This window comes from Seriola dumerili, unplaced genomic scaffold (assembly GCF_002260705.1).
Source record: "Seriola dumerili isolate Sdu_G_001 unplaced genomic scaffold, Sdu_1.0 BDQW01000260.1, whole genome shotgun sequence".
NCBI lineage: Eukaryota > Metazoa > Chordata > Actinopteri > Carangiformes > Carangidae > Seriola > Seriola dumerili.
Genome location: NW_019174515.1, coordinates 1,065,486 through 1,081,128, shown reverse-complemented (window position 1 = coordinate 1,081,128; position 15,643 = coordinate 1,065,486). Strand labels below are relative to the sequence as shown.

General features: G+C 41.7%; 1 protein-coding gene across 1 annotated transcript in view; it reads left to right on the top strand.

Annotated features, from left to right (window-relative positions):
• LOC111230308 (voltage-dependent T-type calcium channel subunit alpha-1H-like) overlaps nucleotides 1–15,643 on the top strand; it is a 95,081-nt gene that overhangs the window by 64,464 nt on the left and 14,974 nt on the right. Inside the window, exons 7-12 of the mRNA XM_022756997.1 lie at nucleotides 1,833–2,157; nucleotides 5,758–5,850; nucleotides 7,171–7,409; nucleotides 7,981–8,552; nucleotides 11,665–11,831; nucleotides 12,110–12,304. Coding sequence (XP_022612718.1) covers nucleotides 1,833–2,157; nucleotides 5,758–5,850; nucleotides 7,171–7,409; nucleotides 7,981–8,552; nucleotides 11,665–11,831; nucleotides 12,110–12,304 — 1,591 coding nt within the window. The remainder of the gene's footprint in view (nucleotides 1–1,832; nucleotides 2,158–5,757; nucleotides 5,851–7,170; nucleotides 7,410–7,980; nucleotides 8,553–11,664; nucleotides 11,832–12,109; nucleotides 12,305–15,643) is intronic.

Genomic DNA, 15,643 nt, shown 5'->3' with positions numbered 1-15,643 from the left:
CACACACACACACACACACACACACACACACTGCACTTGTGAAAATATTAGACTAACCTATTCTCTACAGCTCTATCTTATCTCTTCTAGTGATGAAATAGAAAAAATGTAGAAAACAAACAGTCACTCCAAATAAGACAAACACATAGATGGACAAACAAACACAAATACAGACAGAGAAAAGATCAGTCATCAATTTAGCCATGGGGAGTAAAATTATACAAGAGAAAAATAAGGAAGAAAAAAAAACTGCCTCAAGGACCAAAACCTCAGGAAGCCAGAAATATCACTCAGAAATCTTTCAACTATTCTTTTTTTTTTGATGTAATGGTACAAATTGTACCAGAGTTAATGTGGCTGAATCCTTTCTGTCTGTAAGAGAGAAAGAAACAAAGACAGAAAGAGAACAGCATCTTAATATTTCATAGCCAGGGCTGCTGTGTTTTCTCTCACAGAACTCCTCGGATGCATTATGAATCCTGACTGTCTAATTAAAACTAACGCACATGAATGCATTAGGTTTTTCTCCAGTTAGTTTTAAGAAATTGCAAGGAAGCTGATATGTTCTACATGAATCTGATCACATATGTTACATTCAAATAAGAGTTACTTTTTTTTTTCCAGTTGCCAGCATCTCAGATATTTCCCATTATATTCCTTTTTAACTGTGCTACAGTGTGATGACTTGCTGTTGCTGCTGCGGGATATCTTTCAAAAAAATCCATCTCCAGAATCCTTCAAGTGTCTGGAGAATAACAACATTATTTTCTGTACTGGTAATGTGCCATCTTAAGACATGTCACCAGTTCAAATGGGCAAGGTGCAAAAGCAGTCAGAGATTCAGCAGGTAGGATGAAAAGGCAGTTTACTTTTACAAAGATCAGGGCTTCAGGTCCACTACAGGTAGGCGGGAGGGAGACAAACAAACACTGGAGAGTCTGGGTGTAAACTTTATGGCAACAAATCAAGAGATTGCAGGAATAAAAAAATATAGCAGGAATGACTGGAACTCTATAGGAATACAGCAGCAGGCAGCAGCAAAGTGTTAGACCCTTTACTAAACTGGTCCCTCTGCACCTGCACTTGAAGAGCAAATGTCACTCTGCAGAAAAAGGCACTCACTGTGGTGGAGGGCTCTCCACTATAAGGGGGAGAATATAGATAAGCAGGTAAACTGTGGGACGCATTCACCACTCTCTACCGTAAATAGGAAACAGCTGTCACCATGGATACTGCTTGATGCCTTGTTCTCTGAGCTGAATTAAGGGACAAAGTAATGGTTTCTGTTTCTTTTTTTTTTTTTACATATCAAGTGATGCTTGTTAAACTGCATCCTGAAAGGACAATATAGGAAGTATGCAGCATGAACAAAACCACATTTGACTCACTTAAAAGATATTCCTCCATTTTTGGCTCGAGTAGTAAACACTATTGCAGACTCATTGTTGGAGGGTTTGGTTGTTGACTTTCACTGGCGGTGGAGTGGATAGGACGAGGATGTAGTGGCCAAAATGAGATTAAGCCCAACTGTGGACTTCCCTCTATAAAGTAAAATTTATTGATGAAGAGAATCAACTAGGGAGAGACAGTTTTTATGTAAAAAAAAAAAAAAAAAAGGATTAAATAAAAAGGATTAGATTTTAGAGATTTGTTTATAGGGATTATAAAAGACATAAGCCACTACTCAAGCTCCTGCAAAATAAAAAACTGCAGCTTTGGCTACAATTAGAACAAAAGGAAATCAGCAGTATGTAAATAACATCTTATAGTAATTTATTGTGATGCCACAGTTTTGTGTCTTACACATGTGTTATTATTCTTTCTCTATCCAGAATGTACAACTTGTCCATAAGCTCTTACTATATGTCGGAGGAAGGTGAAGACAGCCCGTTTATCTGCTCGGCCCCTCGCGAGAACGGGATGCTGCGTTGCCACAATGTGCCGCCATACACCGAGGGCGGGGTGGAGTGTTCACTGGCCGCGCCCCACCAGAGTTCAGCTCTGATTGGATCAACCCCTGTGGTGGGAGGGGCTAGTGTTAATGGCTGCGTTAACTGGAACCAGTACTATAATGTGTGTCATTCCGGGGACCTCAACCCTCACAAGGGAGCTGTCAACTTTGACAACATTGGCTACGCCTGGATAGCCATATTCCAGGTAAGCAGGGAAAAAGTGCAGGTTTGGATGTGGAAGATAAAACATGGCTACTTTTTTTCCCACTTTTTAGTTAGCAAGTGAATATCCCCGGTGTTTTGAAATTTCAAAGTCATCCTGTCTTACTTAAGCCATCAGAGGACATGTATCATGACCTGAAAGCCCCTTCTTCTCCACACGCTGGCTGTGAAAATGTATTTTTCTTTTCCCTCTCTTGCTGATTCCAGCTCCCTTGGAGACCGTGACAGGCTTTTTTCCTCTCAGAGTCTTTGTGCGAACACTGTCTGCACTGTTGTGATATGAATTCCAGCCCTTCTAATAGATCTGTCCAGGACCCACTGATAGATCTGTCTCTGTGCGTAATGGGCTTTGACTTGCACAACATGACTTTCTCAAAGAGTCTTACCTACAAATTACCTCAGACAGCACAAATACTGAATACATACATATACACACACACACACACACACACACACACACACACACACACACACACACAAACAAACGTACTAATCCCTGCTAGGTACTCACAACTTTTCAGTTTAAGAGTGTGTGTGTGTGTGTGTGTGTGTGTGTGTGTGTGTGTGTGTGTGTGTGTGTGTGTGTGTGTGTGTGTGTGTGTGTTTGTGTGTGTGGGGGGGCTCAGCTCACAGTCAGAGGCTTTAAAGATTTGATTTCTCTTATTTCTTTTTCTCTTGAGATGGTTTAGCAAACATCACGTTGAGTCTTGGATGAGATTCATTTTCTATCCAGGTGTGTGATCTGTAATCTGTGTGTGTGTAGGTCTCACGGCAGCTGTTTACTCGCAGTGTGCGGCCACAAACCTCTAATTTCTGTTTTAATATATAAAGACCTTTTTTAATCTGTTGCAGCTGTCACACTGGTGCAGTTGTGTAACATGATAAACTGAAGCTCAGATCAGAAGTTTGTATGATTTGGTTCTGTCAGACTCTCAACATGCATAGAAAAGGAGGGATACAGTTGGCAGAGTTCTATTTAAATATGTTGCAAGCAAGTGGTGAGAATTTGATAGATAGATAGATAGATAGATAGATAGATAGATAGATAGATAGATAGATACTTTATCTATCCTCTAAAAGGGCATTGTTTTGTTTTTTTGTTTTGTGTAGATTGCTCACAATTTCAAAAAATCTTTGTATGAAATGTTATTGCATTTTGATCATTTTTTCTGAGTATTTGTTGACATGGAAACATGGATAGAAAGAGTTAAAGATGGAACAGGAAAAGAAAAGTGACGGCGATGCAGACACAGACGGGGAGAGATAGAAAGAACGTTGGATGTTAAATGAGGTACTCGGCTTGTTATTCCAGTCTACAGTTTTATTCCCTCAGTATCTGTAAATATAAAGAACATGAATTATACATTTCAATGCAGGCTTTTGAAAACATTTCAGCCCTGGGCTCCAAATTGAGTTAATTCAGGGTTACCCTGGGACTGCTGCCGAGTACAAGCTGTTAACATGTCATGTTGGGTACCCACCGCAACCAAGCCTGTGGCTTAATTGGTTCCCAACAAGGGTTGGGCAATACACAAAAATACACTGTGACAGCTTCCCTTGTTGATTCCTTTGTTGACCTTAGAGGTATCTTCAGTTTGGGTCTTTGGAGATGTAGCCAGCTGTATCCAGGTTTGTTTAGGGTCAGGGTTTGTGTTTTAGACCCAGCAAAGATGGTAAATTGAAACATCTTCACTGGCTTCCTGAGGTTTCTGATTCATTTGAGCATTCACATCATTTGCTAGTTTATTTGTTTGGGTTTTTCTCTTTTTTTTTTTTCTTGACTGCCGGACTGGAATTCATTATGTACTGCAAGTGATAACAATCGATTTTACGGGAGGATGTAGACTGTCACTCAAACCCAGTCCTGACACACACAGTTAACAGAGAAAATCAAGGCTGAGCGTAACGGAATAATAAAAATGTAAGAGAAGAAACAGTGAGAAAGAGAAAGGAATGACACATGAAGAGGTAGAGAGGAGCAATAAAGAATGACTACAAGAGCAAAGGCATCTGAGGGTTATCAGGCCAATGTTTCTATCAGCCTCCTGGTTAATGACTGCTGACCCTGTACACGAACAGACACACACGTGCTCTGGCAGACGGTCCATTAGTGTTCAAGAACAATGTGTTGGATGAGTCATTCACCAACGACACCTGAGAGCGTGCTCTCTGCTCCACATGCATGTCATTAGCATGGATTACAAGACTGAATGCTTTTGGTAGCTTCCTCTGATCTTCAGGGCGGGTCAGGAGCAGAGGATGGGGGGTGAGCCTGGGGGGTGAGCTAGTGATTTGTTCAGCTTATTGCCACCGTCTCTTCTCTTAAATCACTAGTGTCAACTGAGAATCTCCTCTTTTCCTTCACACAGATATCACTGACTCTTACAAGATGGTCACATTTGCTCGAGAGTTGACGCTTCTTAATGAATTGTCTTTTCTTTCATTTTTAATAAAGAAGACTTACTTTTATTGCAATTCTCGATTCATTCAATGCATGAGCGATGAGTGTGTACAGGTGTGTTTGTTTGTGTGATGCGTTTGCTTTGTTTTCTATAGAATAAAAAGATGCACATTGGTTTTGTTTTAGCTCATAAATGAGAATGTTTGGCGCTTTTTATTAATCAGGTGCAAGTAGTGTTCCAGAAAAAAGCGGATTACTTGTCTCTGGAATTGCGGGTGTATGTGTGTGCGTATTATACATATGTGTTTTTATGGTACATGTGTGTGTAACTTTTATCCATACAAAGGTATGCATGCATGTCCCTGTTGGCAGGTGTGTTTTTGTTCAGTGTATATATGTACTCAAGCCGTGTGTGTGTGTGTGTGTGTGTGTGTGTGTGGGTGTGTGTGTGTGCGCGCGCGCGCGCTCTGGCAGCCTGTGCTGTAATGTGCTATGCTTGCTGAGGTGTTAACGTCGAGGTGTGAGCGTATTATCTGTTTGGCTGAGCTGAGCCACCGCTTTCATGTCTTAGCATCTCAACTGCTCATTAGCATCGTGGCTACATGAAAGAGCTGCGTCAGTCCCCTGGTGCGCACACACATACACATACACACACACACGAAATACACACGTTGGCCTTTCTACAGTTGTGAGGACATTCGTCAACGTAATGCAGTCCCTAGCCCCTTACCCTTAACCATCACAAATAAACACTTAACTGTAACCTAAACTTAATCTTATCATGGACCTTAACACCAAGTCTCAACCATCAAACAGCCCTTTGAAGTTGTGAGGATGTGATGTCCTCACATGTCCTCATAATGATGGCTTCTGACCAAAATTTGTCCACACAACCATAGAAAGATATGTGCACACACACATATACACACACATACTTTTAAGAGGCTGGGGGGATGCCACAAGTTTCTTTCTGAGGAACAGCCATTAAAAACAGAATTGGAAATATAGTCCATTTGACTGTTGTGTACTTTAAATATTCTGTGAGCGCAATTCAGTGCATGCATGGGTGTCTTATGTTTGTCCTACGTTTTTGGAGAAACAGCAATGAAATGTTTTTTTTTTTTTTCTACTTTTCCTGTTCACACATGTTTTGTCTCTCTGTCTTTTTGCTTCTACCACCAGGTCATCACACTAGAAGGATGGGTAGATATCATGTACTATGTCATGGATGCACACTCCTTCTACAATTTTATATATTTTATACTGCTCATTATTGTAAGTACCACCTCGTATTTATTTTTTATTTAGTTAACCTTTTCTGATATTTGACGGTGATAAGACATGAGTCTTGTTTGAAACGGGCCCAAGCTAAAACCACTTCAGTATTTAATGAGCCCAAACCCGGTGCAGCTGAGTTTTTCAGTGTAATCCTGGCTTGCTGTAGTTTTCTAAAACAATGTGGCTTTTTGATGGCGTAACAGCCAATTGTAGATTCTAGTTTCACTCATGAATTACAAGTGGAAAGTGGTTCAGAATATAAAGATATGTGCTGTATATCATTATACTTAACACACCGTTATACAAGCTTTCATCTAGACATAAAAAGACAATTAAGATCATAACCCACTTGATTAAAACCGGACAGTATTTAGCAACAGAACATCTCTGAACCCAGCTCTACCTGAAATACACATTTCTTCAATCCTGCTTCTCTTGATACAGCACTGCACCGTTTGCAATATTGTCTTTTGAATGCTCAACAAATATACATATGGATAACGTGTTATTATTTTCGTGTATTTGTGTTTCAGCTCTGCTTTAGAAAACCCAGAATAACCTTTCTAAAGTTAAGCACTAAATTCTGCTCGGAGCAGAACTCCCCTTCTGTCGGACCTTGTAGACGTCTTATCGTGTATAATTTCACTCTTATCATGCTGTTGTGTGGGTTTACAAAGATCCCAGCTTAGGCTGTATTCTACAATGCTGCATGAGCTCCCTGCCCGCCTGTCGTTTGATGTAAAAGTGCTTATTATGCATTCAGAGGCAGAGAGGGAGGAAAAGAAATTGGGGTAAAGCGAACAAGGGGTCAGAGAGAGAGAGAAAAAGAGAGAGAGAGAGAAAAGTGGCTGGAGAAAGGAATGAAAGAAAAGCATAGTGATTCAAATAGAAAGTGAGTGAGACAGAAATGAAGATAAATGACAATGTCAGAGAAAAGGATTTTTTAGAAAGATGGAGAGAGTGCTTGTCTAATTTCCTGTCACTTTTTCAATAACACAGTAATGAAACGTTGGATAGACATTTCATGATACTGTAGATTCCATAGATATTTCTAACTTCCTGTTAAGGCCACTTTATCAGAGAATAATTTAAAACTCATATTCTCTAAGTAAGTTTTATCACCTCAGGATCTGGCCAAAGAGGCTGCATCTTAATGCTTCTCTTTGACACAGCGTCTTATTGGGGGGGGGGTATTGATAAATTGATGAAGTAGCCAGTGTTGATTTTCTGTTAACACAGTTAACACAGCTGCTCATGTATCATCGCAAAGCTGAATTGAGTTTTATCACTTCAGCTGTCCTTTACCTCTCCAACCAGGTGGGCTCTTTCTTCATGATCAACTTGTGCCTCGTGGTCATCGCCACCCAGTTCTCTGAGACAAAGCAAAGAGAGAACGCCCTGATGAGGGAGCAGCGCGCACGCTACATGTCCAACGACTCCACGCTCGCCAGCTACAGCGAACCAGGCTCATGCTACGAGGAGATGCTGCGCTACATCAGTCACCTTTATCGCAAGTTTACGCGCAGGCTGCAGAGGATATACTCCGGATGGCACAGGTTGGACATTCAAACCCACCTAAATATGTGACATACAATTAAGTCAAAAATTTCCAAAAGGCTACAATGGTAATTAAAATGAAAAGCTTTAAATTACCTAAAGCATCAGGAGTAAATGTTGTGCTTGTTCCACTTCCACTTTACCCTCAGAAATCGGCAGCACCCTTTTTCTTTTATGTCCTTACCCCTGCTGCTGTGGACATTAGCAACTCGACCCATTTCACGCATGCTTGATGATTTTCTATAATATTCTGAAAAGAGATTTCCCTTTATTGAAATTATAATCACACATTTTCCCCAGGTTAAATTAATCATGGCTTTGCCCAGCAGTTCAGTCTTTGCTGGTCCTCTTGTGTCTATTTGCAACACTTCATGAGTCATACGGGGCAAATAAAATGTGTTTTGTTATGAGCATTTAATTTAGCGGGCTTTGGTAATTGTGCATCTCACAGCCCCCAAAATCACTGAGAACCACATCCATAGAGATGCATTCAGATGCAAACACCTAAAAGCACACTCCTGGAAGTAAAACCTCCTCTGTCCATGTTCATGTCTCTTGTCCTTTGACCAGTAAACGGCGTAAAAAGGTGAATCCTAATGGCAGTGGCGGAGGAAGTAACGGCGGGGGTAATGGACACGGCCACGGTTCCAGCAGGGGCTGCGGAGCCTCGGGCCCGAATAGCGCATTGTGGCTGAGGCCGATCCACAACCTTCTGCAGCACCATCAGCACCAGCACTGTCGCCTCAGCAACGGGGGGCAGCACACCGTCAGTGTGGGAACCGCTGAGCACATAGACAGAGAGGGAGGCAGTGGAGGAGGGGAGGAGCTCGAGATGAAGTCGCTTCCTGTCCGGAGAGGGAGTACAAATGGGAATAACAGTGACGGCAGTGACGGCAGTAACGGCAGCGGTGGCGGCAACCCGTCTGCTGTCACCCATGGCATGGGGGCCTTGCTCGGGCGGCTGAATGGGGGGATGAACTATCCCACCATTCTGCCATCTTTTGTGTGCAGCTACAGCAGTAAGACGCCACCACCTCACTCCCAGCAGTGCAGGCCCAGTCCTGAGCAGCACCCACCAAACCACCCATCGTCTGAACACACAGAGACACTGAACAAGCTCTACCAGCTCATGGGACAGCACAGTAAGAGGACACACACATCGTACACAGACACAAACAATACACAATTATAATTTAGCTTTTGTAATACATTAGCTTGATAATACTTAATCATAATGATGAGGTACAACCACCCTGAAGTCTGGAGTTTGGGATCATCATAAACCTTTTCCTGGCCAGAAAATCAAAGTATAGGCTACTGAGTGGAGCCTAAGTCAAACAGCAACCAACTTGACCAAATAGGAAACACAATATGTCCTGTTGATCTTCATACTGGAACAATAGTTTTCAGAATAATTTTTTTTATTTTTTTTTTATGCCTTTTTTCTTCATGGGTTTCGCTGTCCTTTAATTCTTCCTCTGATTCTGTACTAGCTGCTTAACATTACCCCTGGGCTCCACTACATTTTTTTTTTTATCACACTCACTTTTGTCTCCTGTTTTCATCTTCGTTTCTTGTTCTTTCTTTGTTCAAGTTCCTCTTGTCCTCTTCCCCATTTTTGACCTGAGGTAGCCTGTGGCTACGTCTGCTGTGTCTGTCTTTGTGTGTGTGCGTTGTCTCAAGCAGCACTTAGAGAGGCCTGACAGAAAATCCATGTCTCAAGTGTTACAATCATTAGCGCAGAGAGGTGGATAAACGGGAGGATTGAGGGAATCAACACGGTGTGTGGGGAGCAGCAGAGGGAGGAAGAGTAGCTGGTGTAAAGTAACATAAACAGAACACAGGTATTTTGAAAAATGTGGAAAAAGAACGAAAGAAGAAATGGATAAAATTGAGAAGAGAGGCATAATGTATGAAAGATTCAGGGGGAGAGGCGGAGAAAGGGAGACAGAGAGAAAAATAAATTGGATCAATCGAGAGCAAAAGCTGAAAGAGCAGAAGGAGAGGAAGAAAAAAGGAGGGTTAGCTCAGGATATGGCATGAGGCAGAGAGAGAAAAGGACAGAACAGACACAGAGGAGACAACATGAAGCTGTGTTTGTTGCAAAGGAAAATGAAAAAGCAGCAGCAGTATAATAGACCTGTCTATTCTGGATGATACTTTACAATTTCCTGGTGTTTTCTATATCCATAAGAAGATACAGTTTTACACTTCCTCTCTCATGCTTCTCTCTGGAGCTCTACCAAGAACAGGGTGTTTTGTGCCAGTCTCTGAGCCTCTCCTCTGATTGGTTGACTGTTCTCTGAGTGACACACGGCCAGGCCAACCACAGGTAACGGATTGTAGCCTACTACTGTAGCTCGATAAAAATCAGCGGCAAATGCAAATGCAAATACAGATGGTCAGTCGGCCAAACAGACGGCCAAATTCGGACAAAAATGAAAGGTTGGGCGGTGGGTCCAGGTGGGCCGTGTTAGGGGCCTGGTTGAGGGCGGTGACTGCATAGTTGTGATGTCACACAATTTTAGAAGTCTGGATGGCTAGTTTGTAGGCTCAGTTTCTGAATACAGGCTGTGTGCATTTCTCTGTGAACTTAGCGCTTTAATACTTTCACAAATTAATATTGACTGTAGACCTGCTAATAATAATCAAAGAGACATGGACATCTCACTTCCTACAATATGGGACCTCTAACAGGGTGAGACTGCCAACAACAGCACACATACTCTATACACACACACTCACACACACACACACACACATACATTGATGTGTGTTGAAGATCACAACATTCAAATCAACTTAAATTGACGGTGATTTAATTGTTTGCAGCTGATTGAAAGCTACAATGGGGAAATGTCATCTCCAGTCACTGTCAGTCATTTCTGGATCTTTAGTCCCTAAATGTTTTCCTTTCAGCTTCGCCTGATGACTCAGTCTCAGCTAAACCTTGTAATGTAATGTTTGATTCACGTCTTTTGGTTGATTCGCCCCTTTAGACTGTAAATTCTTCCCAATGTTCTTGGGAATATTTTTCAATCAAATCTCAAATCTAATTGAAGCATAAATGTAATCTAATCTAACCTAATGTAATATAATGTAATGTGGGGTTGGGATGAATTTGAATAACCTTTATGCCAGACAAATATTTTTTTTTGCTAACAGAATTTGTGAGAATGTAAACAATCTGTTAACAGTTGGAATCAAAATGCAGACATGGAGATTTACTCACAGCAGTTAGAGAATCTAAAAGACAATGAAATATGATAACAACTCTCAGAACCATTCTTTTTTTAGTTCTAGGTTTTAGATAGTGTTGTAAACGGCATGATGTGCCGTTTGAAGCTGCTTTTCCAGGAGCTGATGTTTTCCAGAAGTCATGCTTTGCTTCTGTTGGTGTTCAGCTGTGCTTTGCAGTTCTTCCATACTGATTTTGAGAGGATGTAGTCAGAGAACAGAGGGTGAGAGGAGTCAGCCAGGATCTCGTGGTGTGGGCGAGCTCTCAGTACTCACTGCACAAACTTGTTTTGGCTCTCTACTGAGATAGGACATCCCTTCACCACTGCATGTAAAATTTCACTGACATTATATTCTTCCAGCTTCATCATTAAACCATGGTGTCTCACTCATGTATTCCTCTGTCTCTCTTGTTCTGTTGTGCTTCTTTTTTTTTTTAACTGTAGCAATATGTTTTAAAATATAAAGTCTTTTCTTTGACACAAGTCAAAGAAACCACCAAAGCCAACATAGTCCAGATGAGAGAAGAGTCTCTTTCAGTTATGCTGCCCTCGCAGAAATGAACTTAATGAGCAGCAGCGAGTACTTTGCAGTGGACGTTTTTCAGACATTCTTGCCCTGTGTTTTTCCTCTCAGGCTGCAAACAGTACAATCTGTCCTACCTTAATGCTAACGTTGGCCATGTAGCAACAACACTTACAAATAGCTCCTTTAATATGATATTGTTTGTAAATAATTATAAAATACTTTGAGATAATAATATAATAACACAGATATGAAACCATTACTTCCCAAAAAAAACTGTACTTTAAAATGTGTACCACTGGCTTGGATCCAGCGTAAACAGACTTTCATCACAAAGCTAGATTTACACACAGTTTCCGACAATGAAACAACTCGTTTGTCCTGCTCAATAAAACCAAACCACCACAACAATGAGAACAGCTCATGAAGAGTGCTAGGAACAATCCCTCTGCAAAAGCTGACCATCTCCACCCATCCCCCCCCCCCGTTCAGGTCGCCAGAGGCTGCTGTACCAGCTGGCAGGCATGGTGCCCAGCCCTCTGCTCCTGGAGCTGCTCAGCTGCCCTCTGTGTGCCCGCAGCCTGGAGACCTTAGAGCTGGAGCTGGGAGACCTGGAGGGAGGCAGAGGAGAGGCAGACGGACTGCACGACTTCCCCCAGGTAAGAATGGAGGGCGGTGCCCTAATGATGATGGTAAACAGTGATGATAAAGGTTGTGGAAGTGGTGGTTTTGTATTAATGACACTGATGATGGAGGCCAAATAAATATTCATATTAAGATGTAGCATGTAAGTTGAGGGATGTATGAAAACAAAGTTGATATAATAAATGAAATCTAGTTGTTTTAAGGATTATTTTCAGTTACTGTATCCAAAATCAACACAGCACTTAAATCAGCATTTTCACCTTTGTTGCCTCACTTAAAATGACTCATTCAGGGGGGAGATCTGAGAGGTAGAAGAGGTCGGAGCAGGCGGCGGGGGGTCGTGGAGTACAAAAACGGAGCGGTTCGGGCCTGGGTAGACTTCAGGGAAAAACTGAAGAGGATTGTGGAAAGTAAATACTTCAACCGGGGGATCATGATCGCTATCCTCGTCAATACTCTCAGCATGGGGATAGAGTACCACGAGCAGGTAAGAGTATATACGCTGTATCAGGTGAATGAAAGCTCTAAGCAGTTAAGATCAATGGTTCAAAACTAAGAGGGCTGTGACCGACCTTAATAGAGAAATAAGCAGTTTGATGAGAGGTGTTGGCTGTCAGAAATAGTACTTGTGTGTGAAAATGGCATTTGGCCTTCTGAGAGTCTAAATGAGAGGAAATGAGGGTATAGCGGAGGGGGGGGGGTGGGGTGGAGTAACTCTCTCCTTCTTTCTCACACACTCACACACAAATAGCCATCTAGGCACTGTCACACACTCTCCCGGATTATGTTTCCAGTTTACCCTGTGTGGCCAACATCTGGGATGTATCGGCCTAATAATACCGCTTCCAGTTCCCTTCCTCCGCTGTCTCACACGCGGGACAAGAAGTTGTGCGGTCGCACAGACACATTCATTTGCCGAGTTTTTACACCCAAGTCACTATATTTCATATGCTCACACACGCACACAACCTTTTTCATTTCCCACCAGGAAAGCAAATGGATAAAAACCCCAAAAGAAGATTCTTGTGCATGCACACGGTCCATTCCCTCCCCTCCTCTCTCCATCTCTCCTTGCCTCCCTCTCCTCTAATTCCCTCTCCAGGGGATGTATGTGTGTGTGTGTGTGCGTATTTCTATCTTTGTGGTATAAACATAAGGAGCGACTGGGAGAGCCATGGCCTTATTGGGCCAATAAAACACACACACACACACACACACACACACACACACACAGACTGAAGCGTTATGTAAGAGTTCCTCCTCCCCTCAGTACTCATCATCCCCCCTCTGTGACACCTAGCCAAACTTTATGAGACTATGAGTGTATATGTGTGTGAAGAGGTGTATGAATGTAGGAGGTATAGTGTAGACTGTGTGAGTGTAGAGAGACAGGAAGAGACGAATGGAGGGAGAGAGAGGGAGATGATTGATGCTTGTTTTGGCTGTTTATACTGATTCCAGATTGAAAATAGATGGTTGTTATCGAAATCTGCAATGAAAGTGAAAACCCACATGTGAACTGATTTTCTGTAAATTGATTCAAACCACATTGTCTGGCCACTCAAATCAGATACTAAACTGCCTTTAACCTCACACACTTCAGGACATTACAGTTGATGTTACATAAAGAGCATCACTAATTGGCCGTGACAATATCAAAACATGACTCTGGGCTCTGAAAATGCAACTAGATGTTGTTCCTTGCGTGCGGATGTTTTAACCACGACTGACACATAGTCCAACTTGATCAATCACAAAATAACAGCATGGGCGGTAAATCCTGAGATTATACCTGAGCAACAATTCAGATTTACCTGCAGGTTGAACATAACCTTAAAAGAACACACGCACCAAACACCACAACAACAACAACAACAACAACAACAACAACAACAACAACAACAACAACAACAACAACACTCATTCTAAATGTGTGCTAAACAGACGTCAGAAGAAATAGCAGGTTTCAAGTTTCTTTGTGTGTGACAGATTTAAGATGGAATATCGCACAGTAAACATTTAGCACAACACCTCAGTGTGAGTGTGTGTGTGAGAGTCTAATGCTCATTTTGTTGAGGCTGTATGTATCACGCCCCTAATTCTAAAAATACCAATAAAGTGCCCGTTCAAAACATGTTTGTTATGTTAGTAATTAAATATTTTATCCAATCATCTAATCGTCATCATCTAATTTAATAATTATAATAACAGACCCTATTAAACGTCATTATACCTGACCAGAAAATACTGGACCATAAATACAAAAGGATTGCTGTGACACATACACTCACAATTTATTAGGTACACCTAGATAAAACCTAATGCTGTAATTCAGTAATGCAATAAATCCACCCTCAACGAGGACTGTTTGAGAGGTGTTCCTAATATTTTGTCCATCCCATTTATATGAATTGAGGTTGACAAAGTGTTCAAGAGCACCACGAATTACAGCCTCCAAAATGACCATTAAAATAAATCGACATCCTCTCAAGCAGATTCAATGAAAACTGAACGTTATAATCCTCATTAAGGGAGGACTTATTGCAGGCCTGTTGTATTATACTGCATTCGTTTTATCTAGCTGGACCTAATAAATTGGCATGTAAGTGCAGATTAATTTAGTTGCTTGTGTGTCATAGCAACCCTTTCCCTGAACTGGAGAATCTGTATTTTTTACTGAAGAACTTGACTTCAAACTTAAATTGGGTATGACATGGATTTATTTCATCAGTGGAGTAATATGCAAGAAGGTTAAAGAAATCACTGGCAAATGTATTTTTGCATCAGCAAGGAAAATATTTGAAAAGATTTAGACTGTAACAACAGTCTGTAATGTTAGTTTAAGCAATTTTCTCAGTCATACATGGTCGTTAAAGGAAACAGAAAATATACAACGGCCGAATAACAATGTCAGATGACGCATGGTAAAATGTTACATGACCGTAACAGCAGCGGTGCATAAATGACTTGTTCTGCCTGTTAATAATCCTCATATATCATGCTCGGCTGGGGAGAAAAAAGTAAACAGAACTGTGCTGTCTTGCTGTTGCTTCGTCTTCAACAAAGCGCTCGGGGATGCTTTGGCTTCGAGTGACCGTGCTTAGCTGTTTGCACTGCTGTGAGAAGCCATTTCCAATTTGCAGAGCTTGGGTCTCTGTCTAAAATATTCCCACGCTTCGGATGATCCCGCACAGGTTTTGTAGCTGCAGCTCGCATGCTTCGACCTGGCGCAGCCGTCTTTACCACACATCTTTCATAATCGGTGACGTCAGTTACGTGGATGTAGTTTCTCTTTTTATGTCTATCGAGAACTGCCCATCCCAAAAACCTCACAGTCGCTGCTGCACTTCCTTTGGTCCTTAGCAATGCACTCAGGAAGTTTGAAGTCGATCAGATATGCGGTTGTCAAGAAAATTGAAGGACAGACAGCCAGAAGGAAAGACAGATTCCTCCATTTATAGTTTGATGTGCTCTATGCAAATATATGCTAAGATATACAATTTGATCAATTCAACATTATTACAGTGTCTCTCAGGATTGTTTTTATTTACGCCAGTGTCCCGCTTAACACTCAAGGTTGTTCCTCTACTCTGCTTTGCCAGGGAAGCTGTGTTTATGTGTATGTGTGTTTATGTGTGTTTGTGAGTGAGTGTGCAACTCTCTGTCTCTGCTGTAGTTTCTTTCCTCATATTCTTAAGGGCAAGGTCATATGCTGAGCTGTATTCACGTACACAAACACGGAAAATGTCTTGTTGAGAGCAGAGGCGGAGCGTTTAATTCTGATCGATCACCTGGTCTATCAAACTTGATGATGGTAGTGGAAAGC